Source organism: Empidonax traillii, unplaced genomic scaffold (genome assembly GCF_003031625.1).
Source record: "Empidonax traillii isolate 1590-97213 ecotype Southwest subspecies unplaced genomic scaffold, ASM303162v1 scaffold415:size763157, whole genome shotgun sequence".
Lineage (NCBI taxonomy): Eukaryota > Metazoa > Chordata > Aves > Passeriformes > Tyrannidae > Empidonax > Empidonax traillii.
Window position 1 is genome coordinate 125,080 of NW_020955608.1, and position 24,540 is coordinate 149,619.

The 24,540-nt window shown below is 37.6% G+C and overlaps 1 protein-coding gene across 26 annotated transcripts in view; it reads left to right on the forward strand.

The window, feature by feature from the left end:
• GPHN (gephyrin) overlaps positions 1-24,540 on the forward strand; it is a 280,408-nt gene that overhangs the window by 62,227 nt on the left and 193,641 nt on the right. For all 26 annotated transcript variants that reach the window (XM_027894065.1, XM_027894070.1, XM_027894069.1 and 23 more), the window contains one exon: positions 23,952-24,030. In XM_027894065.1, the coding sequence (XP_027749866.1) occupies positions 23,952-24,030 (79 nt within the window). The remainder of the gene's footprint in view (positions 1-23,951; positions 24,031-24,540) is intronic.

A 24,540-nucleotide genomic window follows, 5' to 3' on the forward strand; every position in this document is an offset into this window, starting at 1 on the left:
TTTTTTTTTTTTTTTTTTTTTTTTTTTTATTTTTTTTTTTTTTTTTTTTTTTTTTTTTTTTTTTTTTTTTTTTTTTTTTTTTTTTTTTTGCCAGATTATAGGATGTATAAGTATTCATTATTTTCCTGGAAATTCTGTTCCACTACTTTTCATGGCACAAATTGTGACCATAGTTCTGGTTGCAGATTTCACTTCTGTCAGGTTTGAATGTGCAGTGTTAGGTTTGACAGCTTTATATTTGGAGAACCTGTAAATCCTGGAACGTATTTTATTCTGAAATGTGTCCTTTACTTTTACAACTGTGGTTTGCTGGAATTTATTTGTCTTTTGAGATGTGTCCAGGTTTTTTTGTAATAATTAAACGTAAGCGCTGATTCCTCCCTTCCACAAATATTTTAGATATTTTGCTATAATGGTAGGTGTTTCAGATCTTTTGATGAGCGTTCTTATGTCAAGAAAACTAAATTTGTTTGTAATCACCAGTTCTCTCCAATTAGCTGCAGATCATTGAATAAACATACTGATTTCAGGTTACTCTCAAAAATTTCTTTACATATGATATTGAGAGTAGTTGTTTGCAACATTTGGCTTTACAGGAGGAGAACAGAGTGTTGGAGTTCTGGCTGTGAAGTGTCACAGTGCTGTCTTGAATTTACCCTTTCATTGATCATAGGCTGGATGTCTTGGCAGAATGTATACTCTTTGTGAATTGTTGGGTTACATGATGACTTTGGACGTAGATTTAATTAATAGCTGAATATCATTGCAAGTCTCTCTATTAGCAAAACACAGTTTTATTGTAATGTTTTGGTTTTTATAGTTTTAGAGAACATTTCAATCAATACTAATTTAAATCAATATTAATTTTGAGTGATTTGAGTGATTGAGTTGCTGTTTCCAACTTCATTATATTCATTGGTAGAATTTTAAAAAAAAATACTTTTCCCTAATACAGGAGGATCCAGCCAATGATATATTAAACTGTATGTGTACATATGAAACTGTATAGCTTATGGAAAGATTATATAGCAGATCTAAAATTGTATTGATAGCAGTATATAAATTTGAGAGCCCAGAAACTGTAAAGCAAGTGCAGAGTGGGGGAAAAAAGGTAATGAAAGTATTGAAACAGATGACGTGGCGCTTGTGTAGCTCAGCTATTTTTCTTTTTGTTCGCTTTTTGCATTAATTCTTTGCCAGGGGAAGGGAGGGAGATGGTCCAGAGTTCTTTCTGGATTTCACTAAGAAAGACTGACCAGTGAACAGCATGATAAAATAGCCATATTAATAAGGAAGAATAAAAGAGGAATATAGTGATTAAATCTTCTGTCTCTTCAGAGATTGGGATCCTCTTGATTATGCAGCCTCAGGTGGATACTGTGTGGACTTTCCCAAAATGTGCTGTGGAGATGCTCTCTGTGGAGAGATTCCTCTTCCCTCTCACAGTGCCTTTTATTTTGCCTAACAAACAGTCATTTCTCCTGAGAGGCTGGCATGGCATCTCTGTCATATCATCCACCAGTAGCACCTGGGACATGCCAGCAGGTTTCCTTGCAGCGCTGCTTATGCCGACTTATGACCTTCTTGAGACTTAACTAAGTACAAGGCCCAGCAGAGTGTGCATTGCCAGTTCAAGATCCCAAAATCCTCAAGCACGGTGTCTTCCACAGGGCTCTCAACACAGTGTCTTGACATGGGCAAGAGGATGATCTGTTCTGAGTGGGGATAAGTAAAGGGAAAAGACCCAATGTTAGTTTTCCAAGTGAAAATCTCGGTGCAACTAGACAATTCTAATTTAGTTTGAGTTTTAATTTTGCAGTGGATTAGAGGTTTATTGATAAGAGGATGAAAAAGCCTCTGTTGGCCCTTCAGAGTAGCTTTCCCTTGCTGCTACCGAGATACAGCTGGGAACAGCTGCAGTAACTTCAGGCCTGTCTGCCAGATATATTTATTATTTTAACTTTATACAGATTTGAACCAAACTTCTCTGCAAGTTTGGCGACTTGGTCCAAAACAAAGAGTACCTGGTCACTGACTGTGTGATGTGGCTCACCTAATTTATTTCATTTTAGTGTCTGATCCTTAGACCACGGTCTATAGGCATCTAGCTGAAGGGCGGATTTACTGCATTCATTACTTGTGCATTCATCCAGGCAAGCAGTAACTGTTTCCTCTCTTACATTTTCTAAACTGTTTTTGAGAACTTGCTCTTCTGAAAGCTCTGGTGAATTTGAAGTCCTAGTAAAATATGACTGCTTCTGCTCTTCAAGCAGTACAGAGGAAATATTTCAAACCATGCAAAATAATATACTAAACATGTTTCTGAAGTATACCTATTAAATCCAAGCAACTACTATGGCATTTTTTTTTCTGTTACACAGCTTTTTCGGTGTTGTAGCAGTTTGAGTGTCTCCAGTTTTTCTCCTTTACCTCACATTTTATGAGAACAGGTAATGCATTATGGTAGAGATATGATTACAGAAAACCAGCAGCCGGCTAAAAGAAGTGCAGAAAAGGTGGTGATATAAAAGCTGACAGCAGCAAAACCTTTTGGCAACCTGCATCTGGAACAGAGGTGCTACTGATTGAATTCTACATACAGAACTCATTAAGTGTTCGAGGTTGGAAGTATTATAAGTTCTTATTAGTGATTTCTGTTCTGTTATCTCCTGCTAATGTTGTTTAGCATATCACACTGTTAAGAAAACTGCTCAGTCTTGGAAACCAGGAATGTGCCTTTTGTAGAATTCTTACCTTTCAGCTAAATAATAATATTGTATTAATAATGCCTGAGCAAGTTGGACATAAACCCTTAAGAAAGCTTGCTTTGAAGAATTTTAGTAATGCAGTGAAGGCTGTGAAGGTCAGTCATTCTTTTCAGTCTTTTCTCTCAACAAACCTTCAAATAAAAGGTCTTTAACAACTTGAAGATGCTAGATGGAACGAGCTCAACATACCTAGCTTGTCACCCGAAGTTTAGAGATGATGTGGGTGGTCAGTAATCGTTCCTTTGTCACAGTGGAGTGTCTACTGCAAGGATAAAATCTATTTGAGCGCACGGGCTTTTCTCTGGTGCTCATCCAAGGCTGTGAAGCAGGATCTCAAACGAGAGCAGCAAAAGTGAACATCTCCATTCTTTTTTTTAACTGGAAGATATTTTTCTTTCTTTTGTAATGGAAGTGGGGAGAAGGAGTACGAGGAACACACTGGTCTTAAAAAAAAATAGTTAAAGCCAGGTAATGTCTGGGGAGAAAAGAGAAAATGTGGATCAAAAGAGAAAGAATTTAAAGCATGTTACTGAATGGACTTTTGAGAGGTGTTACAGTAATCAAGATGTTATACAAAGAGGATTTTTTTTTTCCAGCTTAGAATTTGTACTCACTTATCTTTTCTCCTTCTGTCTAAATGAGTGTTTTAATGATTTCATCCTTTCCAGGGTGTCTAGCTTCACAGCATGCTGCAATCACCTTGCCTTTGGCCCTAGAGGCCGAGGAACCCTCATAAAATAAATGGGAGAAGCCAGAATCTCTTTCCTTGGCTTAGGATTTTCTTTTAGCTCTGTTTAATGGCAGAACTTTGCTGGGTTTGGTCTCAGAATTTTTGTCTCTTCAGCGAGAGCTTCCTCTGTCTGCTGCCTGCTGTTTAGGGGCATCAACTGGGATGCTGAGCACAGTTGTCTCCCAGACGAATGCCTGCCAATGCAGGCTGTAAGAGCTTTTTAACTACTTGTCCTGTATAGTACTGACTTTTCAGCTAACCATAATCATCAAGAAATCTCAAGACCATGGTAATTCTGATAACTGTGCTGAAGAAGTAAATCTGTTAGTTTTTTTCCTTACAGTTCTGTACTTAAAGAAAAAGGCTGATAGTCATGAAACCCTTAGAACTGAAATTGCATAGACAGATAATAAGTAGAGGTAATTTTTTCAAGGTATGAATGTACCACTGAAATCACAAGGCTGAGATAAATATATTGTTTGTTTCTACAGCACAAAGAGAAATGTGTTGTTTCATAAGAAAATTGCTGGGTGGGAAACTTCAGAATTATGAAACAGGTATCCAATTAGTGTCACTCTAATTCTGAATATTCATATTGGATATATTTAGGTTTTTTATTTGCAGACACAACTCAGTTCTTCAGTCTAAGTAGCTAATGTCAGTGCTAACGTGGTAGGTAGTTCTAGAGCTGACCTTGGCAGACCTGTCAGCTCAGCTAAGGCATAGCACCACTTCAGTGGATCTGGCTGGCTTTTGGAGGAAGTCTGGTTTCTGTCTGTTGAGTTCAAAGTGTGAGTAAAGCATGTTTGTATAGGTGGTCAAATACATTTGTTAGTATTTTCTATTTGATTTTAAATTATCAACGGGGAGCTAGTTTAATCCTTTATGCACTGCTTTAGAACTGCAGAGTCTATCAGTGCAAAAATGTAATCTTTTAGCTTATTTAGGGTTTCATTACATGCAAATTTTTTAAATAATTAAACTCCTTCAGAATCATAAGGAAAAACCCTTCTCTGTGGAGTATGTAACACACTGTAGATTGTCAATGGCTTCAGAAGATATCTTTCAGAGAGTTAAGTAGGCTTCGTAACCTCCTTCTGCCTCACACAGAGCTTTGGTTGTCTCTTTTCCAGATTATAGGTTAGTTTTATTATTTACTGATCATGAATCATGGATTAGGAGTAGTGATTTTGGATCTGTGTGCCAGAAGCAGTTTTCTGTTTAGTCACCTAAAAATACATGTTTGAATAAATTTCTTCCCTCTCTTTTGGCAAGAGCCATTTTATTTTCCTTGTTTCTGTTCTTGTTTTAAAACATTAAACAAATAAGACGTTTAGAAGACAACTGAAAATTTGTATAACCTCTCCTCACCCAAAGTTAAAATGGAAACACAGAAACTACTGTCCTTAATGTATGGAAATTACTGGCTGAATGGCTGGCTGCAGATGGTTGTAATCAGTGGCCTGAAGTCTAGTTGGAGGCTGGTGGTGTACCCCAGGGGGTCAATGCTGGGTCCAGCCCTGTTTAACATCTTCATTAATAACCTGGATCTTGGCACCAGGTTTGCAGATGGCACAGAACTGGGATGAATGGCAGGATATATAAGGGGGTCATGCTGTCGTCCAGAAGGACTGTAAAAGGCTGGAGAAATAAGCCAGCCAATTTGTCTCTGAAGCCAAGACCTACTGGTTTTGTATAAAAACTTTCTTCATTCTAATGAAAGTCCTAAATTACTTCATGTTTCCGTTTGACAAATATGAACGAAGAAGTTATTCTTAAGGCTACAGTAATAACAAAGACAACAACAACAATTGTTGCCTTTCCTCAGGAAAAGCAAATTTGAATTAGTGGGTTTTTAAATTAAATCCATTGAGATATCCTGTACTCTAAAGCATGAACGCACCTCATATTTGGGAAGAAGAGGAAGTACTACCTTTTTTGCTTGGAAATGTAAGGTGATATTATTGAGCTATGAGATTTTTTATACATTTAATTGGTTTTCCTTGCTTTTACCAATTTTAAAGGACTATAATTACAGATTTAACAATGGGATAAAAATTTGGTATTCTTTGTAAAGGTTATATGCATTGTTTTTGCTTTAGCAAGTTCTTTAGAAGTTTGTAATACAAATATTTGTATAGAAATGTTTTAAAGCAAATAAACAACATTTTGAACCCAAATTTTTAGTTTTCCTGTTACTTCTGCCATCATAGAAAAAGTATATGAAGTTTTGCAAGTTTTAGTGAGATTTTATAAGTGGTTGCGTATGAATTTTTGTATGTATAGAGAGGAGGAACAAAATAGCTCGTCCTTGAAATGTAATTCATGTCTTCTCTGTTGTAGATTTGTAGTATCTTGAGTTTGTCTGAAAGTGTATGTAGTAAAATTAGAAAAGCAAGTTCTCCAGCTATCCCTTATCCCAGCCGCCCTGCTCTGACTCCCTACATTGTTTTTGATTTCTAGGTCTGCTCTTCTGTAGCCATCTGTTCACTTCCTAAAATAGCACTGCTTGTGTCTCAATTTAGAACTTTTCTTATTATCCATAATACATTTTAACTTCCCTTTGAATGATACTCATTTTGATACCTAGTTTTTTAATGCATTGCTGAATATGTATACTTTAAGTAGTTGAACACCAACATTCATAATTACACCAACTTGTTTTGGGATGCCAAACATTAGAAATAGTTCTTGGTTTGCAGTGTTTTCTGTTTGCTTAATTGTTTTGCATTGTTCTAAGGAACTAGGCAAATAGCAAATTATAAATCATTTAGCAAGCTGAAAAGTGGTACCACAAAGTTACACAGTAGGTAATTCCAGATTCATCCTATGTTTGCAGTGATTGAAGGCTATATGTGTTTTGCATGATTGACTGCTACTGGACTGCTGATGGACTAGAATGGATAAGAGCCTTATCTTTGTAGAGGTACTAATTGGCCTTTCAACTCTCCAACCATTGATTTCCCGTACTTTCTATCATACTATCTTTGATGTCTCTACTTTTCTGTAAGGACTTTAGAAGCTTTGAGAGCTCTAATTTTGTAAAATGCACTTGAAGTTGGTCATCAGGTTAAAAAAACATTTGGAAGGAAACACAAGGGAAGGAGGAAAGGGAGCTGGGCACAGAGAGAACCATGGGGAGAACATTTAAGAAATTTTATAGGCAAAAGCAGGCATCTTTACTGACGAATTAAAAAAACACTGTGTATAGTATGTAAGTCTGTCAGTCATTTTTTTTTTTTTGTCACAGCAATGCTGAAAGCTTTATGCACCTTAGAAAATTATAATTGTTGACACTTTTAAAAGTTTAGTTGCTTATCTGCTCCATACTCATTGAACAGTTCTTTGGAGGAGGAAAATGGCCTTTCTCAATGAACTGGTCAAGTTGCAAAATTGGGCTTTTGTTGTTTAATAGTGATTATGTTGATAGTTTTCAGTAAGTTGTTAAGATTTTTTTTTTTCAGGTACTTAGGAACATTTTCAATATGTTGCGATTTATTAATATACTTCTGTAAATACACAGAAGTCAATAGTGGAATTCAGAAAAACTGCACAGCAGACATGCATATCATGAATACCTATAAATTTTAAGACCCTATTTTTTATGACTACCAATTTCAAGGAGAGAAATTCCAGAATCCACTAGGAAATTGCACAGTATGTTCAGTCTTCCATCCACTCAACAGCCCATTTAAGGAGGAATAATATTAATACTATTGCAGATCTCAGAATACACTGTGGAAAAAAAAAAAAGGAAAAAAACATTTGGCAGAGAAGTATTTTCTTCTTTCCTAAGTAAATTAACCTTGATATCAATTTCCATTTTTATATCCTTCAAATGGTTGAAACATGATAGCCCAAAGGTTTCATTAAAAACAAAAGTAATTCTATACTGATAGAAAATACACCAAACTTTTCATTGGCCTATACCATTTGCATCTATTTTTCTTGGCCGTTTGTGAACCATGAGGATCGCTAAAGGTGCAGTAAATAATAACGAAGATAATCCTCTCATTCTAGTCATCCTTCCCCTCATTGCCGATCAAGCAGGGAGGACTCAGAGCAAATAAGGAAAACCAGGATACATATGTGACTTGGAGTTTCAGAAGGCCACAAGAACACATTATTCTTGGTAGGGCTGTAAGAGGTGGTAAGAAGTGGAACATAACCTGTTTACCCTTCCTAGCCGAGACAGCCACAGGTACACATTGCCTGAGACTCTATGGGAGCCTGTAATGCCAAGTGCTGTAGCATGCCAGCAGGCAGAGACACCAAACCCAGTGGGTGAGGGGGGAGGCAGGGTCTATGGTTGCCAGGGAGTACTGTTTCTGTGGGCTCTGTCAATGGGAACCTCTCGGTGTTCTGCTGCTGCTCTGTTTGTCTCCTTTCCAGGACTGTTGCCTTGGCTGGGTGCACAAGGTAGTGAGGGAGAATCCTTGGCAGGATGCTCCATGTTGCCATGTTACAAATGTGGCAACTGCTGGGTTTCTTATGAGCTCTAAGAAATTTAAATGAAGTGGAGAAAGTGTTCATATGGGGTGTCATTCTCCTACAAATGCCAGAATGGCTTGGTATGGTCCTGACAGCTGATTGATTGATTTGATTCATTGCCTGGATAAGCAAACATATGAGAGATGACAGGCTGTATAGGCTTTAAAGACATCTCCCATTTTGTTGCTTGCTGTAGGCTTAGAATTAAATATAGTTAAATATTTGGAATCAGCAAAGAGAGGGAACTAAAAGTTAAGAGCAAGCAATCAGTGTGACAAGATTATTTCCAGAATATCTAAATTTTTTTTCTGTTCAGACGAAGAAAAATATTTTTATTTATTCACATTAAACAAAGAGGGACAGCAGTAAGATGACAATATTTGCATGCTGCAAAGGTATTTAGGAGTAGAAATGACTGTGAGTCCCTGAAAGACAAAGTAACTTAGGTAGATCAGCAACAAGATTATGTAAAAATGGTAGCTAAAACAAACAGCAGAAATAGTTTAGACTACTTACCACATCAGTAGTTCCCATTTCATTGTAACTAATAAGGAATGCAATTTTGAGCATGCCTAGAATACAGTAGATCAAAAAAGAATCCAGCACAGATAGAATGTTAGGAACGGACACACTTAAACGCTTGGGGAAACATTCATCTAAGGAAACACTGGGCTAGAATTCTCTGGGCTCATATCACATTAGGGCTGCATAGGGCTAGAAAGGAATTCTGTTTACTGCCTTACACCTACTATTAAAGTAAGTAAGTTTTAAACTAATATTTTACATGCAGTTCATGATTTGCCAGTTACAATTGTTGTTTAAAATGTCTGATTGTAAGAGCACAGCAAGATTGCAGAAAGGGAATGGACAGTAAACTGAGATAGAGCTCCTATTTTCACCCTATAATCAGGATCTGAAATCAGGGACTGGGAATCAAGATTCCATAGTCTCGAATGTTGAAACTCAGTAAGTGTGCATAAATAAAGGAACCCAATTGTAAGGTTTACTCCTGGCATAATTTCTTAGCTCATTTTTAGTCTCCCTATCTTTATTTTCTATATTTCAGGTTTGGTGGAGTGTCTTTCAGGTGGTATATGAGGCATGACTCTGGAATCATTTGAGATTGTAATTTTAATAATTAGCTAAATGAGTGAGTGATGGAAAAACTTAGCTTTAAGACTGATTTTTCAGGTTTTTCACAGCTCACTGAAATAATTGGCTCAATTGCAACTATTTAACGCTTTTTCAGGATTCTTCCAGTTGAAAGAAATGAGGAGCCATTGGTTCCTGTTTTCAAAGTTTATTCATAAGCGTTAGGAACAGACATGTGGAAACAACAGGAGATGAAGAATCAATAATGCCAGTTCTGTGAGCCAGTTCACTGAAAAGTAGTCAGCTTCAGAGCTATTAGGATAGGCGCAGTTTATAAGCATAACATTAAAATAAACAAAATATTGGAAAAAGTTTAAAACGTTTCATTTTCTTTGATTTAGACTTTGGGGTTAAGAGATAAAACTTTGTTTCCTTTGGAGTTCTTTTTTTCATGAAATATAGGCTTTCTTGTGAGATATCCTCTGCTCCCATGACACCTGAGTGGAAAGTGCCCCACTGAGATCTTCACCACTGCCACCAGTAGAGACAGCAGTGAAATAAATGTAAACAATAGTGAAAATTCTAGGTTTTAGTACTTTCCTTTGTAGGATTTGATATCAGAAGTTTTCTAGGGATGAATGTAGCTGGATCTCTTAGCAGTCCAGAATGGCAGCTCAGTTTTCTGGAAAGACCTGTGCTACCTTTCCAGATCATCATGAAGAAACAGTTTCCCACTGCTTGTGACTAGTGACTAGTTGACCTTTGTGTCAGTGTGACTATATTTCTTCCAAGAGCTTGAGGGTACTTTTGATGCCTTTACACCACTGCAAATCTTCGCTAATAAACCCAGTCGTGGCTGAGTTGGTACCATGTAATGTTAACTTAGGTGTATTTGTCTTGGTGTTTCCTGAGCTAGCTTGTATAGTGGCATTAGAGTGTATAATGTCAGTGAAGGTTGATCAGGATTTAATATTTGTGCCTCAGTGCTAGTCCTGCTGTATCCGAGTGCTGGTGTTGCTAATGTGACGCCTCTGCCTTATGGTCCAGATTTAGCAAGGCTTGTCAGTTCAAACAGAGCTCTTGCCAATTTAGTAAGTCCATGTGCAGTGCTGCAGCTGGGCAAGTAAGACCTACCAGAAACAGTGTGTGATAGCCTGGGTTGAACCCAGTGAACAGAATGGGTTGTGTCAACTGATGTGTTGCACTGCATGCTCAGTTATAACTGTCTGCAGGGGATTTGTCTCCCTTCATCTGAGGAAGAATTTTCACTCATTTATTTGGCTTCTGATAATGGAAAGTTGATTATAAAAAGAAAACAATAGAGTGGTAGTTGCTTTTTAAACAAGCTGTAAGGTTTATCTTAATGCACTTTGTTTTTCTTGACCACTTCTGCTATTGGGTGTTTGTTTTCTTCTTTTTTGTAGATAGAGTTTAAAATTACTCCTTAAAATATATATCTTTTGAAACAGTCTGTTTTGTACTAGCACTAGTTCGTTCTAAGAAAGCTTAGTACAAAAAGGATATCTAAAGAGGAACTGTCCTATTTTAAGGATTATTGCAAAGCCTTTCAGTAATACTGTTTTTCCCACTTCCGTGAAGAATTTTCCCATAAACTATCAAAAATTCATATTCAGTGAATTGAAAATACATGGATATAATTTACTTCATAATAAGATTTGGGGGAAAGTAGTGAAAAAATAGCTATATTGCCATCTTAAGAGTATTTATTTGTTCTAGATATATATTATCTTGTAGGTTACAGAAAAATTCTGGTATCTACCTTTTCTTTTATCTTCTCTCCAAATATGCCTTTTTGGCTTTTCGGTGTTTTGCCTTCTTTAAAGAGACCGAACTGCTGTGATTAATGACGCAAACATTCAACCACCTGCAGTGACTGCTCAGGTGCTTTAAGAGACTGGACTGTTGGTGCTCATGGTTCAATCAGTGTGCTTTGCCAATGGTGTGCAAAGGGGCCTCCCAGGACAGGGGCTGAAGGCTGCACGTCCACCACCTCAGGCTACAAGCTGGGTGTTAAAATAAGGAAAGGGGCAAACCTGCAAAGTGGAGTAGTGCTTCTTTTTCCTTGCACAGATGACTCAGATGCAATAACTCCCCTAAACATGCACACCCAGCTTGAAGGTATTCATCTCTTGTTAATGAGCCACAATAGGCCGTAATGGACTCAGCTGCACTGACACAAGACACAGCTGCAACATTTTAGAAGGTGTCAAAGACTCCCAAAGTATCCGATTACTCACAATATTACATCATCCAATGTAAAGCTCCCCGCCCCAGGGGAGTTACTGGAGGCATTTCCACCTGAACCTGAGCGTGTATAACTGTGAGTTTCGGGGCTTCCTTTACCACTTCAGGCTTCCACCATCACCTCAATGGATCTGGAGTGTGACCACCACTCCAACAGAACTACAACCACCACTTTGACAACGAAGATGAAAATTGCAACAACCAAGTCTCATTGCTGGATCCAGTGGGTGTCTTGTGGGTCCTTCGAGTTGCCTGGGGCATCCACAGCCCTGCTCTGACTGCCTGTACCAGCACTGCAGCCTTACTCCAGCCCCAGGCAAGTATCTGCCAGTATTGAATCCTAGCTATCTGCTGTTTCTGGCCACTGCCGACTTTCCAGCTGTTCCTGTCAGGTTTTCCAGGCTTGGGGGTGGTGAACCATGTGGAAAGGCAGCCATCCTGTCTCTGTCCTGTGGCCACGTGTGTTTTTTCCAGGTGGGGTAAGCCAGCTGTCATCTTGATTTGTTCCGGTGGGCAGGGCTTGGGAAGTTTCTCCTCATCAGTTGGTTTAATCCAGTTTCGTCAGTATTGTTATTAGAGTTTCTTCCTGGTAAAGAGTTTTTTTTTCACTTACATCCGGCATATTTGGTCCCTCTCTTTGTATTGGAGAAACTAGGGATATTGAAGCCAAGGGAGAAGACTTCTGTCCGAGATCTCAACCCTGTCAAATTGTCTCAAAGTGAGACATAATTGGAGTAGCTTTATTAAATTTTATTTTAAACTCATATTCTCATTTTATGTTATTAAATGATATTGATTTGTTTAAATAATTAATCTTCTAATTATGAAAGGGAATACTTTAAAGATGCCTTTGCATGAATGGACACCCTGATATCCAATAAATAAATAACTACAACCGAATTTTCATCTCAATATCTTGTCATCATCTCTGCTACCAGAAGAAAATAATGCTTTTTATAGCTCAGTATGGTGTTTGCAAGAGCCTTGCATATAGAGCTATGCTAAATAAATGGTTATTATGTAATTGCTTACAGGAGACTCTTCTGTCCCAGGTGATTCCATCAGCATGCAAACTAAAGGGGACAGATACACCAGACTGGAGTCAGGGGCTAATTTTGTCTAAAATATAAAGGAGGAAATGTCTTTTTCTTCAAGATTACCCTTTCAGGCTTTGAAATCTTAAAGCTCCATATGATTTAACACTCTCCATTCAGTTTGGAGTTGCACTTGATTGTCATTGGGATTTTTGCAATTTTATTAGCTCATTAACATGTTTAGTGTTCTGCTTTCTCCTAATTTCTGTTAATCTTAGCTTGTGTCACTGCCCTTGTCCTGTACTGTGGGTGACTTTTAGCTTTCACTTGAACTCAGAAGATGAACCCAAAATACTCAGTAAGACATCTGGCTTTGTGATCTGATCGTGGATCTCCTCCAGCTCCATACCTTGTCTTTGTGTTTCCCTTGTGCCTTCCTGTAATCTAAAATTCATACTGTCTTTCCTTGGAAGTCCTGTTGTGTGTAGTTGTAGGTCTGGATTCAGGGAAGACATCTTCTCAAACCATAGATACAATGACTAGGGGAATCACAGAATCACAGAATGGTTTGAGTTGGAAGGGATTATCTAAATCTCTACAAAATCTATTTATCTAAATATCTTAAAGATTATCTAGCTCCAACCTCCCTGCCATGACCAGGAACACCACCCACTAGACCAGGTTACTCAGAGCCCCATCCAACCTGGCCTTGAACACTTCCAGGGATGGGTCGTCCACAGTTTCTCTGGGCAACCAGGTCCAGTGTCTCACCACCCTCCTAGTAAAGAATTTCTTCTTAATATCTAATCCAAACCTACTCTCAGTTTATAGCCATTCCCTCTTGTCCTGTCACTACACGCTCTTGAAAAAAGTCCCTCTCCTTCTTTCTTCTACTCTCCCTTCAGGTACTGGAAGGCCACAATTAGGTCACCCCTAAGCCTTCTCTTTTCCACGCTAAAAAAAAACAATTCTCTCAGCCTTTCCTCATAGCAGAGGTGCTCCATCCCTCCAGTCATCTTCATGGCCTCCTCTGGACTTGCTCCAGCAGTTTGATGTCCTTCCTGTGCTAGGAGCCCAGGAGCTGGAGGCAGAACTCCAGATGGGTTCTCACCAGAGTGGAGTAGTGGGGGAGAATCCCCTCCCTTGACCTGCTGGCCACGCTGCTTTTGATGCAGCCCAGGATACCACTCACCTTCTGGGCTGCAAGTGCACATTGTCAGCTCATGTCCAGCCTCTCATCCACCAGCACCCCCAAGTCCTTCTTGGCAGGGCTGCTCTCAGTGCCTTCATCCCTCAGCCTGTATTGATTATGGGGGATTGTCCAGACCCAGGTGCAGCACCTTGCGCTTGGTCTTATTAAACCTCAAGAGATTCCTCCAGGCCCACTTGTCAAGCTTGTCCAGGTCTATCTGGATGGCATCTCATCTTTCAGGTGTGGCAACCAGACCACTCAGCTTGGTGTCATCAGCAAAGTTGCTGAGGGTGCTCTTGATCCCTTTGTCTATGTCTTTAATGAAGATCTTAAATAGGACTCTAAGGGAAACCATTGGTCACTGATGACCATTGGGATTCTGAGCCGTTGACCACTACCCTTTAGATGTGACCATCCACCCACTTTCTTGTCCACTGAAGTCCACCCATCAAATCCATCTTTCTCTAATTTAGAGAGAAGGATGTGAGGGACTGTGTCAAAGGCTTTACAGAAGTCCAGGTAAATGACATCTGTAGCCCTTCCCTTGTACACTTCCATTGTAGAAGGCCAGTGGGTTGGTCAAGCCATAATGGCTGTTTCAAATCACCTCCCTGTCCTCCATGTGCCTTACTCTAGCTTCTAGGAGGATCTGTTCCATGGCCTTCCCAGGCACAACGGTGAGGCTGACAGGTTAGTAGTTCTGGGATCCCCTTTTCTACTCCCTTTAGAGGTGGGTGCAATGTTTCCTTTTTTCTAGTCACCTGGGACTTCCCCTGACTGCCATGACTGTTTCGAATGCCATGGAGAGTGGCTTAGCAACTACATCAACCAATTCCTGTGGGACTCTGGGATATACCTCATCAGGTCCCATAGACTTATATATGTTCAGGTTCTTCAGGTGGCCATGAACCAGATCTTTACTTAAAGTAGGATGCTGCCCCAGTCCCCATCCTGCTGTCCATCCACTGAGAGGTGTGGGAAGAGAGTTTGTCATTGAAGACTGAGGCAAAAAAGTTGTTGAGTGCCTCAACCTTCTCCTCATCTGTTGTTACCAGTTTTCCAGCATTGTATATAGGGGGATACATCTCCTCTGACCTTGAATCCTCAAGTTTGGAGTTGTTGCTTTTAGCTATGACGTTTTAAGCACTTCAGGTACTGGATAATGACCTGGATAACACAGAACAAAGTACCTTCTTTTCTTTCTCTTTCCCTTCTTTACTATGTGTTTTTGAGGTGGCTTCTTTTAACAGTGTTTGGCAGGCTGTGTTGAACAGTGCAGAAAATACCCGTTTCCTTAAGGATGACAAGTTACCTGATTTCTGGTGTCTGGGGCTGTATAAGCAGAGGGAAGACAGGACATAGAAGCCCTGGGGTCTGTGGGTTGGTCCTGAAGGATTATCTCTGTATTAGCAGGTCTGTATGCATTTGGCTGTGCAGCAGCGCAGCAATGTAAAGAGGGATGTTGTTCATTATTTGATGATGCAAACGTGGGGTCACAGGTTATGGAGAGGTCACTGCAGTGGTTTACATAAGAAATGCAGTGTTTATGGATAGAATACATCATTAGGAAAACGGAGTATTGATTTTCAGGTGATTCTTGTTGGTTTTAATCAAGCTGGCAGATAAGATGTGAAATATGTTAGCATCTTGCACAGGCATGTTTTGTCATATATAAAAGTGCATCTCGCTGAAATGGATTGTAGATTTGCTTAGTGTACACTGCAGCTCAGGATCTGTGTAATCTGTCCAACTGGGCCTGCTGTAAATCAAGACCTCCTTGTAAAGACTTTCCTTTAAAGGAATTGTGCTTGGTATCTGCTCTAAGGATAGATGTTGTAACCTGTGATAGAACTAATAATTTCAGAGAACTCTAAAATGAGGTAATAATTTTCAAAGGTACTTAGCTTTTTGTTGTTGTTGTTTTAACTCTTCCCCTCCCTTGGATATGCTTACTTTCTATCCTTTTCCTTCCCATCCTGGATTTTTTAATGGTTTTATAGTGAAAGAAGATAAAATTAAAATTTCTTAGAGGAAATACTTGATAGTTAAAAAACTCACACAAAACACAAAGTTATTATCTGTAATAACAAGAGCCCAAAGAAAAATTCCATCAAGTGTTTAGTATTCATAACTTCAAGGAACTTAATATTTTTATTGGGTACAAACAATTAGGAGTATTGCTAATGTTACATCTCCAAAGATTCGAATGTCTTTAATGGCTTGTTGATGTTTTTTGGTGGTTGGTTTTTTTTTTTTGTTTTTTTTGTTTTTTTTTTTTGTTTTGAAGTTCACCTGATCACTGCAGTGATCACACTGAGAGTGTGGCTTGTTAGAATATTAGATTAAAACCCAGTACAGAATTTGTAGCCTTAGGCCACACAAATATTGTAAAATTTAAATGATAAATCATTTGAGAGAGGCATAACCCACTAGACTAATGGATACACAGAAAAAAAGGCTCATTTAATTGCTGTTAGAAAATGTGAGAGTGCTGGGGGGTGGTTTAGAAGTTCATGGCCTTCAGAGAAGCTTTAACATAAGTTTTACAACATTAGCAACTGTGGTACAGAATGCTTCAGGTCTTCAAGAACTATTTCTGTGTCAATTAATCTATTCTTAAATCTCCTTAGAACCACTCTGAACTTTCCTTGCCCTCACTGTTCTTACAGAAGGATTATTTGTGAGGGTTCACCTCTCTAAGTCTTGGGAAATTTGTGCTCTGTTTCTTATGATTTCCTCACAGTTTTTTTTCTTGTGCTATGCTATTTTTTATCTTCTCTCCCTGTGATGTTTGTTTTGCTGGTGTATTTATATAAACACACCAGCAGAAACCATCTAATGCCTAGTAAAAATCATAGATTCACATGTCTAACTTGTATTTCTTGTTGATGATCACCCTGATTTTCAGTAGGTCAGCTGAAACTTTCCCTTCTGTCATTCCAGTGGATTATCTTCTTTTTTTATGGTAGTACCTCTTTGTCATTCTTTGAGGATACCATTCTGGCACTTCGTAACACTTTGTCTGAAGAGAAAGAGAGAGAAGATTTGCTCTGGTCTGGAACCCAGGAAAACATATTGAAAAGCTTGCTATGGGACCTTCATAAAGGTGGATGTTAAATTTTACTGTCTTGAATAAAAAAACTTAGAATTTCTGTATGCTTTAGTGTAATAACAAAACCAAAGCAAATGTCAGAAACATTAATCAGGTGTGAAGGGCAGATATATGCAGGGGGTCAAACTAATCACTGCAGTCTTGTCTTCAAAATCTGTGAAGTTGATAGCTTGTCTACTTTGTCAGCCTTTACCTTGTCAGAGAAAATAGGGACAAATACATTGCATTGGTGTTTGCTGATGTGATAGGGAAACACAAGGTTCTCACTGGGTGGATAAGAAAGTGACTACTTATGGGATCTTGGTAAATCGAAATAGCTGGAATAAAATAAATGTATTCTTGTTCTTGTCTACTGAGTGAATTATATATGGTGAATGATATATATATGGGAGTGAATTATTATATATGAATTTAAACTACAGTTAATCTTGATACTATGACTAGCTCTGAATGCCCAGTGAAAATAAATTTTATTGAGTAAGTTGAAGTTATTGGTTTGTTCTTTTATTTCAGATGGGTTAATCTCAACAGTGAGCTTTCTTTGATCTGGAGATTTCATCTGATAGCTTGCAGAAGCAGCCTTTGGTTTCATGTGAGATTCTCACATTGCTTCTTACAATAAAAGTTCCCGCTGGTGGATACATTCCATAACTTGTTCTGAACTGTCATAGCTAAGCCTTTGTATATCTGATGACAAACTTTTCAAAGATAAAAGGAAAAATATCTCAAACAGGGATGTGATCAGGACCTTCTCAGCTACTTTCACTTTTCTGGAACTGTTACTGTTCATTACACCCTCTTTGGCAGTAGAAAATAAGAGGTTATGTAAATTAAAAGGATACAACACTGACTTAGAAATGTCATGCTTATTTCTGGAGTGTAATTTGTTTTTCTCATGGCTTTAAAAATAAATACATTTGAATCTGGACTTATGTGAAGAGCATTAGCTGTCTCTTATACTGTTTGTCCTGGACACATATTTCGTCATGTAGCTTCATTTTAGCTCTTTTAGTGCTCCATTTAAATAAAATGTTTTATCATTTTTTGCACGTCTCTCAGGTCAGAATATATGAACCTGTGGAGGGGATGGCATGTTTTCTGTCACCTGACTCTGCTCATACCCAAGCAAGTGTTTGAGTGCTCTTTATTTATGTGTTGCAAATGCCATCATGCTTTAACCCAATTTTTAAAATTGTTTCCACTGTGACATGTTGTCACAGTGCAGATAATGCACAACCTGTTAATAACTATGTTAAGGTGTTGCAGCTATTTTTGTTGTTAAATAATTGTGGGTTAAAGCTAAGTGTTACCACTTAATAATTTCGTTTTCTGAAGTTGATGTACAATAATGTCTTGCAGTTCTGAAAATGGTTTTTAGATTATCTGCCATAGGAGAACAAGGATTGTATAATCAAAAGACAGTGTCATCCTTCAGTCTTTTCATTGGTCTCTTGGGTTCCCCCTGGTGAAGCGGTTTAACCCACATATGAAAAATGTGACAACAGTGTAATAGGAAAGTAAACACCATGCAACAAAAAGAAAATTTTAAAGTTATCTATAAATTAAGTGAACATTAGCAGCCAGGCAAAGGGGAAACTCAAATTATTAGTCCCACTGAGAAGGCAGATTGGTGTTGACTGGTGTTTTCACATGCATAGCTTTGTATTAGCTTTAGTTCTCTTCCTTATGTGGGTATCAAAGGTAATCTAGATTTTTCATGGTGATAGTGAATGGTGTTCAGATCACAAGTTCTTAGGAAACCAGCCTACCTTATTTCTGCTGCTCAGAGACAATGTATTTCCTTAGCAGTTATAAGTATTTGCAGTTCGCGTGCAGACTTGTAGTTCCTTTTAATCTGCAAATACGTCAGAGATTTGTGTGCAGATATGCAAATACTATAAGTGCTGCTCTTAAAATTATTTGCTGTCTTTTTTGATAGATCTGGAGAAGGTGCTACAAAATTTCTGTAATGTGCCATCTGTTTTATGTGTGTTTTCTGGTTGACATGCACTCACTTGAAAAATATGACAGCAGGGAAAAAAGGCAGGATATTTATCTCTGATCTTACTGTTCGTGGAACCTATAAAATATCTTAAAATCATTTTAATATTAAGATAATCAATCTTCTGGTGCTATCTCATTGCTTTGCCTTCTGTAAAGTATGCCTATAGGACAGGAATTCTGTGTTTGCAGGAGAATAGGCTTTTAAAGAGAGATGTTTTGAGATCTGAGACAAAATTGTTACCTTCTTATGTCCTAAACCCTAAGCTTCCTTTGCAGAGTTTATGTTGTGAAGTCAACAATAGGTAAAAGAACGTGCTTGCTATTGTGGGTATAAGGTTGGGCCTGTAAAAGCAAAATACTTGAATCCTGCTATGTTTGCAGGCATCATGTGGAACAGAAATACTTGAATCTGAAATAAGACTTCTGAATAATGTTTTATTGCAAGCAGAGCCAGGCTAGAATGCAATGCTGTGTCAGTTCAGCACTTTCCAGAACATCTCAAGTGTACTAAATATGTTTTATATTTATTATCTGCTGAATGAATCTGTTATAAACTCTAAATATATAAACGATCCTATAAAAGGGGGGATAAGGAAGAGAGATCTGCAAAAATACTACAGGCAGGTAAAGAGGTCCTAAGAAAAAGAACTGAACTTAGGAGGTGTTACCACTAAAAGACAAAAAGAGAAGACATTGATATCTTTTTCTTCAGTGTGTACTGTTCAATATTGTAGTATGTGTGTTTTCAAACTAATACTGTATCACTGTTAGTGGCTACCTTCATCTTTGTTGTCAAGATGATTTTTATAAACAGGTAGTCACAGCTAATCTAAAAGCAGCTCTGAATTCTGGGAACCAAGAGGAAAATCTGGCAGATAACAGTAATTTTCTGGAATTGCATATTTACGTATGGGGGATATAAACTTTATTATTAGTTTGCTCTACCGAACTGCAGATATTCCTTAATTTTTTTGAGGGCAGGTATTGCATTTTGTCTAAAGCATATGACATTAAAAAAACAGTTAACAGCTATGGATTTGGAAGTGCTTTGATCTAAAGAGAGGTGTGGGTTTTTTTACTGGGAATACTGTGTGGGGTAAGAGATTATGTGACATGTTTAAAGAACTACATGGTTTTCAAATTCTAGGACATTAAAAAAAAAAAGGAAAAAAAAAAAAGAAGAGAAAAAAAGATAAATTTCACAACAGATTATGTCCTGCCTGTACTTGAAGAAAATATTAGTTTACTTTTAGAATTAAAGAACTTCTTTGGAAATCAACAGGCTAATAATCCATTTTTCTTCAGTATGATCTCATTTAAAACTCTGCTAAAGAAAGCAAAGGAAAAAAATCATATGGGCAAATTTAGAAGTTCACAAATGCCAAGTGGGAAGGCTTCACAACTGTTGTAAATTGGATGTTTGCACATTAGAGTGTGAATACTGATTTTAACCTTTCTGTGGGGAATTTTGTATGCTGGGTAATTGACAGGTGAGAACTATATTCCCCTATTAGCTTCCCACCTCTGGTGCTTCCTAGGCACAAGGCTAGACAGGAGTCAGAAACAGAACATCAGTAATAGAAACCAGAAGCTGAAAGTAGGACGAATGTTGGGAAAACTGGAGCTATTGCTAAATCCTGTTTGCTTTTGATACGTGTAACAGCTCACTTGGAAGTCAAACTGTTTTATGGATGTTTAAGGATGCCTTCTTAGTGTGATGTTTTTCAGACTATGTATTTTGTTTAGTCAATGCCTGTGATGTTTTTGCCAATATTTGGTTTCTTAAAAACATTCCTAGTACCTTACAGACTGTCATTGAATGTTACAATACTCCATGAAGCAAATGTGCTTTAGGGAGCTATTTTTTCTTGTCTTTTGTCTTGTCTTCAAGGAAGTACATTTGGGGGGTATAATGCAGATCAGAGGCCCAACCACTTGGTGTTTATGTAGAAGGGAGCAGCTAACAATTCTGTGCATTCAACAATGCTTACAATACTAGCTTTTATAAGCTTTTGGAGGGTTAAAAAAAAATTTTTTTTTGAAGAGAGACAATAAAATCCTGTATGGGGATTGTGTTCATATAGATGTCCAATGAAAAAGTATCCCTTGGTTGTGCTTTAAAGAGAAATTAGGCTTGACCATTTGTATGTAGCACGGTTTGAGGCTGTGATGCAAAGTTTTCTTCTGTCTTTTCTTCCCTCAACCTTAAAGCACCGTTGATCACCCTGATATTTCTGTCATGCCATCAAACAGAGTTTCATACTCCTATCTCCTGTTTAAAATAAATAGATTGCATTTCAGTCAAAGTATAGATTTTTTTTAAAATATGTACAGTGTTGATTTAGGGTTTTCTAAGCTGAGAGAAATATAATACCTGCTCTACTTGATTGCTTCCACCCTGTATTTATTGTTGAACATTTCTTTTATTTGTTTATGGTGAGAGTTGGCAAGGATGTGAAGGAGTGTGGCTGTGCTTGGATGCAGGTCGAGGTCTTATTCCACCCTATTCAACTGAACGATTTCCTCTCACTAGAAGCTCCTATTGCTATGAATGCTAGTCATTTAATTGACAGTTACAGCCAAACGTTAGTATTAACTAAACTATTGGATATCTTGGTTGTTAAAACTGAGTTTGAAATTTTTCACACTTATTTGAATTCTCTGTGTTCTCTGCATCTGGCTAGAAGAGTAAAGAGGCTTGCTTACAAATTTGCAGCTTTCTAGTGTTCTAACTCTCCTACAACAAAAGAAGAAAACCAGGGAGACAAGGTTGATACCTTTTTCAAAGTTTCTAGATATTTCATGTAGAGTTAGGTTTTTTAGCTAAAGCTTTTATTGCCGAGCTCTGCTAACTATTAAAATTCATGAGTGTTATAATATTAGAGTTATGTTGAGACAAATAAGACAAAGGCTGTCTGACAAATCTAGGCATTCATTTTAAACACTTATTTGAAACACATTTTGTTTTTTAAACAACCTGAGGTACATACAGACAAATAGTGACCACTTTTACTGATAAGATGATTTTATGTTGTCATTTTTCATTTTCCCTTTAAAAAAGTTTTAAGACAGTCCTGATAGTTTCCTTGATACATCATTGTGTTTACTTTCAATGAGGAGATTGGAGAAGACAGTAAAGGAAAAGCAGCATGTTTAGATTAAATATTTAATGCTTAAGAAATGTTTGGTCTGTTAGTAGTGAAAAAACAGTACTGATCATAATTTTTATTCATGATGTATTGTGTTAATGTAGGAGATATGTTGATATATCAGTAGTGTAGGATTTCTGACAAGACAGTAGGTAAAATGTTCTGTTTGCTATTTCGTTGCCAAACTTGACAAGAGGCAAATAAAACTATCAAATATCAACTCTAGGTGGTGATTTTTTTCTCCCATGAAATCTAGAGTGTAGGTTGTTTGTGAGTCTGCTGATCTTGAATTACTCCTTTAACTCAAGAGTAAAGAGATCCCCTCAAGGGTCTTGGGTTCAATGCAGTAGATGGGCATGGAAATGAAAAATTTCTGAAGGGTCAAGGTGCTCAGGGAGAGCTTCTCTGGCAGTAGTGTGGGCAGGGCTTGTGAACTCAGTGCAGGTAACTTTCAGTTAACAGATTTATACAAACAGTGATTGAATTGTCATGTGAGGAACAAGCCAAGAGTTCTGGGCTTAGCACAGGTAACTGCTGTTTAAACTAAAGATCCGTGTCAAGTACCTCAAAGACAAGAGCATCCTAAGGGTATACTGACTGGCTTTCAGGGACCAGCAACTGTTAGGTACTGTTTTCAGAGACAGTGGATAAGAGAGGCCTAGGGTTAGTGTTATTACAATGTTGAGGTGCAAAGCAGGTAAACCTCTTAATGTTTTCAGCACTTGACAAATACTTCCTTTACTGTCATAGGCTGTCGGGCTTTGTCTGTGAGCTGGGGCCAGTACCTGTTCCCTCAGCTACCGCAGCCTCCTCTTCTGGGGATGCTTTCTTCCAATACTTGTCTTTCCCAGCAGACTTAACAGGCATCAAGCTTGTGAGATGCATTGTCAATAAGGGGTACTAGTAGAAACATTTTGCAGTTTCGTAGTGTGTTAGATAGGTCTGTCACTGTATGTGTTGTAATCTGTGAAAAGAATATATTTTGGGAATGATTTGCATTTTCTTGACGCTAGTGATGCATATGAATACTTAAAGATGTAAATTAAAGAGAGTATTTTGCATTTAGAGAGAAAGAAGTAGGAACACTTGCTTTTGCAGATGATTTTAAACACCTCCCCTTTCACTAAATGTGAGGCTGTGTTCTGTGATGCAAGATGAGCAATAATGCCTTTCTTTGTAAACTCTCTTCTGTTTTATCTGACAGATTACCTTGCTAGTTTTGGCAAATTGATCCTTACACTGATTTTTCCATATCATAACCCCTGTTCCTTCAGAAAGTTTGCTGTAGTCAGATATAACTGTAATTCCTCTGAAGTGATGCTGGTTTTTTTAAGAAGTGTTTGTGCCACTACTTTTTTTCCACCTCTCAAATTGACTGTGGTGTTATTAATGATGAATGAGATGGTTTGTAGGATTGGGTTACATGTACTGAGAGACGAGAACAAATTTGACGTTTCAGATTTAAATATATCTCTTTTTTTCTTATTCTTTTTTAAGTAGTGAAGAAAATGAAAGCACACTAGTACTCTTGTAAACTTCTGTGAAATTTACTGTAATTTCAGTTATTACAGTAACTAGCTGCATTACAAGCACTTCATAAGTTAATTATTAAGTTGTTGGAAAAAAATTTTTACTCTTAATTAATTGTTTTGGTTATTGCTCATATTAAACATTTTTGCTAACCCATGAACAACTATGAACTTGAATACACTGCAGCTCTCATTGTTTCTGATTGGGTACAGTGACCAGTGCATGATTAAAGACTCTACTGTTAAGTGTATGGATATCTGTGTATACCAGCACATCCACCGTTTGCATTTGAGACTTCCTGTAGTCTCAGGTGGACAAGTAGTAGGGACACCAGCTGAAACTGTTTCTGCTTAAGCTGTGATACTGTATTTATCATTTTCCATTGATTTGATTTATCTTTGAATTAGGTGAGACCTCAGTGAAAATCAGATTTTATATATGAATGTTCAAATTCCACTCAACACCAAAAAACATTTTTAGTTAATCGAAAGAACTGTGTTCTGTTCTTAAATTTCCACCTCTTTTTTTTTTTCCTTGTTTTTTTTAGGGTTTTTTTGTTTTAATTTTATTTCTATTTTTTTTAGTGAGTGACAGTTGCTTCAGGAACCTTGCCGAGGATCGTAGTGGAATAAACCTTAAAGATCTGGTCCAAGACCCTTCTTTGTGAGTATCTGGCTCTTATTGCTAAGCAAAGAAAAGCTTCTTCCTGATATCCTCGTGAGTAGTTTTGTAATTATATGAAGAAGTAGTATGATGAAGTACACATAGTGCTTTAGTGGTTATATGCTTGCCAAGTTGTTAGTCTTTAATACAGGCAAATATTATTAATACCATCTTGTTTTTAATGTAATTCTGTTTATGAACTAACATCCAGATACCACATATGGTAAAGGGTGAAAAAGTCATCAGAGATAGCAGATGGTGCATGCTGGTATTTCTATGGAGGATTTGTATGCATATTGTTGCCCCCCTTTTTCTAAGGAGGAACTTCATATAAATTAGGAGATTATTGGGTAATTGTGTTATTGTCAGTTATCTTAACATGTAGAATCTGTTTTCTTTTTATCTGATTTCATAAAGCTGATATTTATTTCTTCCTCTACTACCTGTTTTAATTCAAGTATATGAACAGATGATCTAAATTTTGCTTCATGGAAAGATTATTGGTCTTTA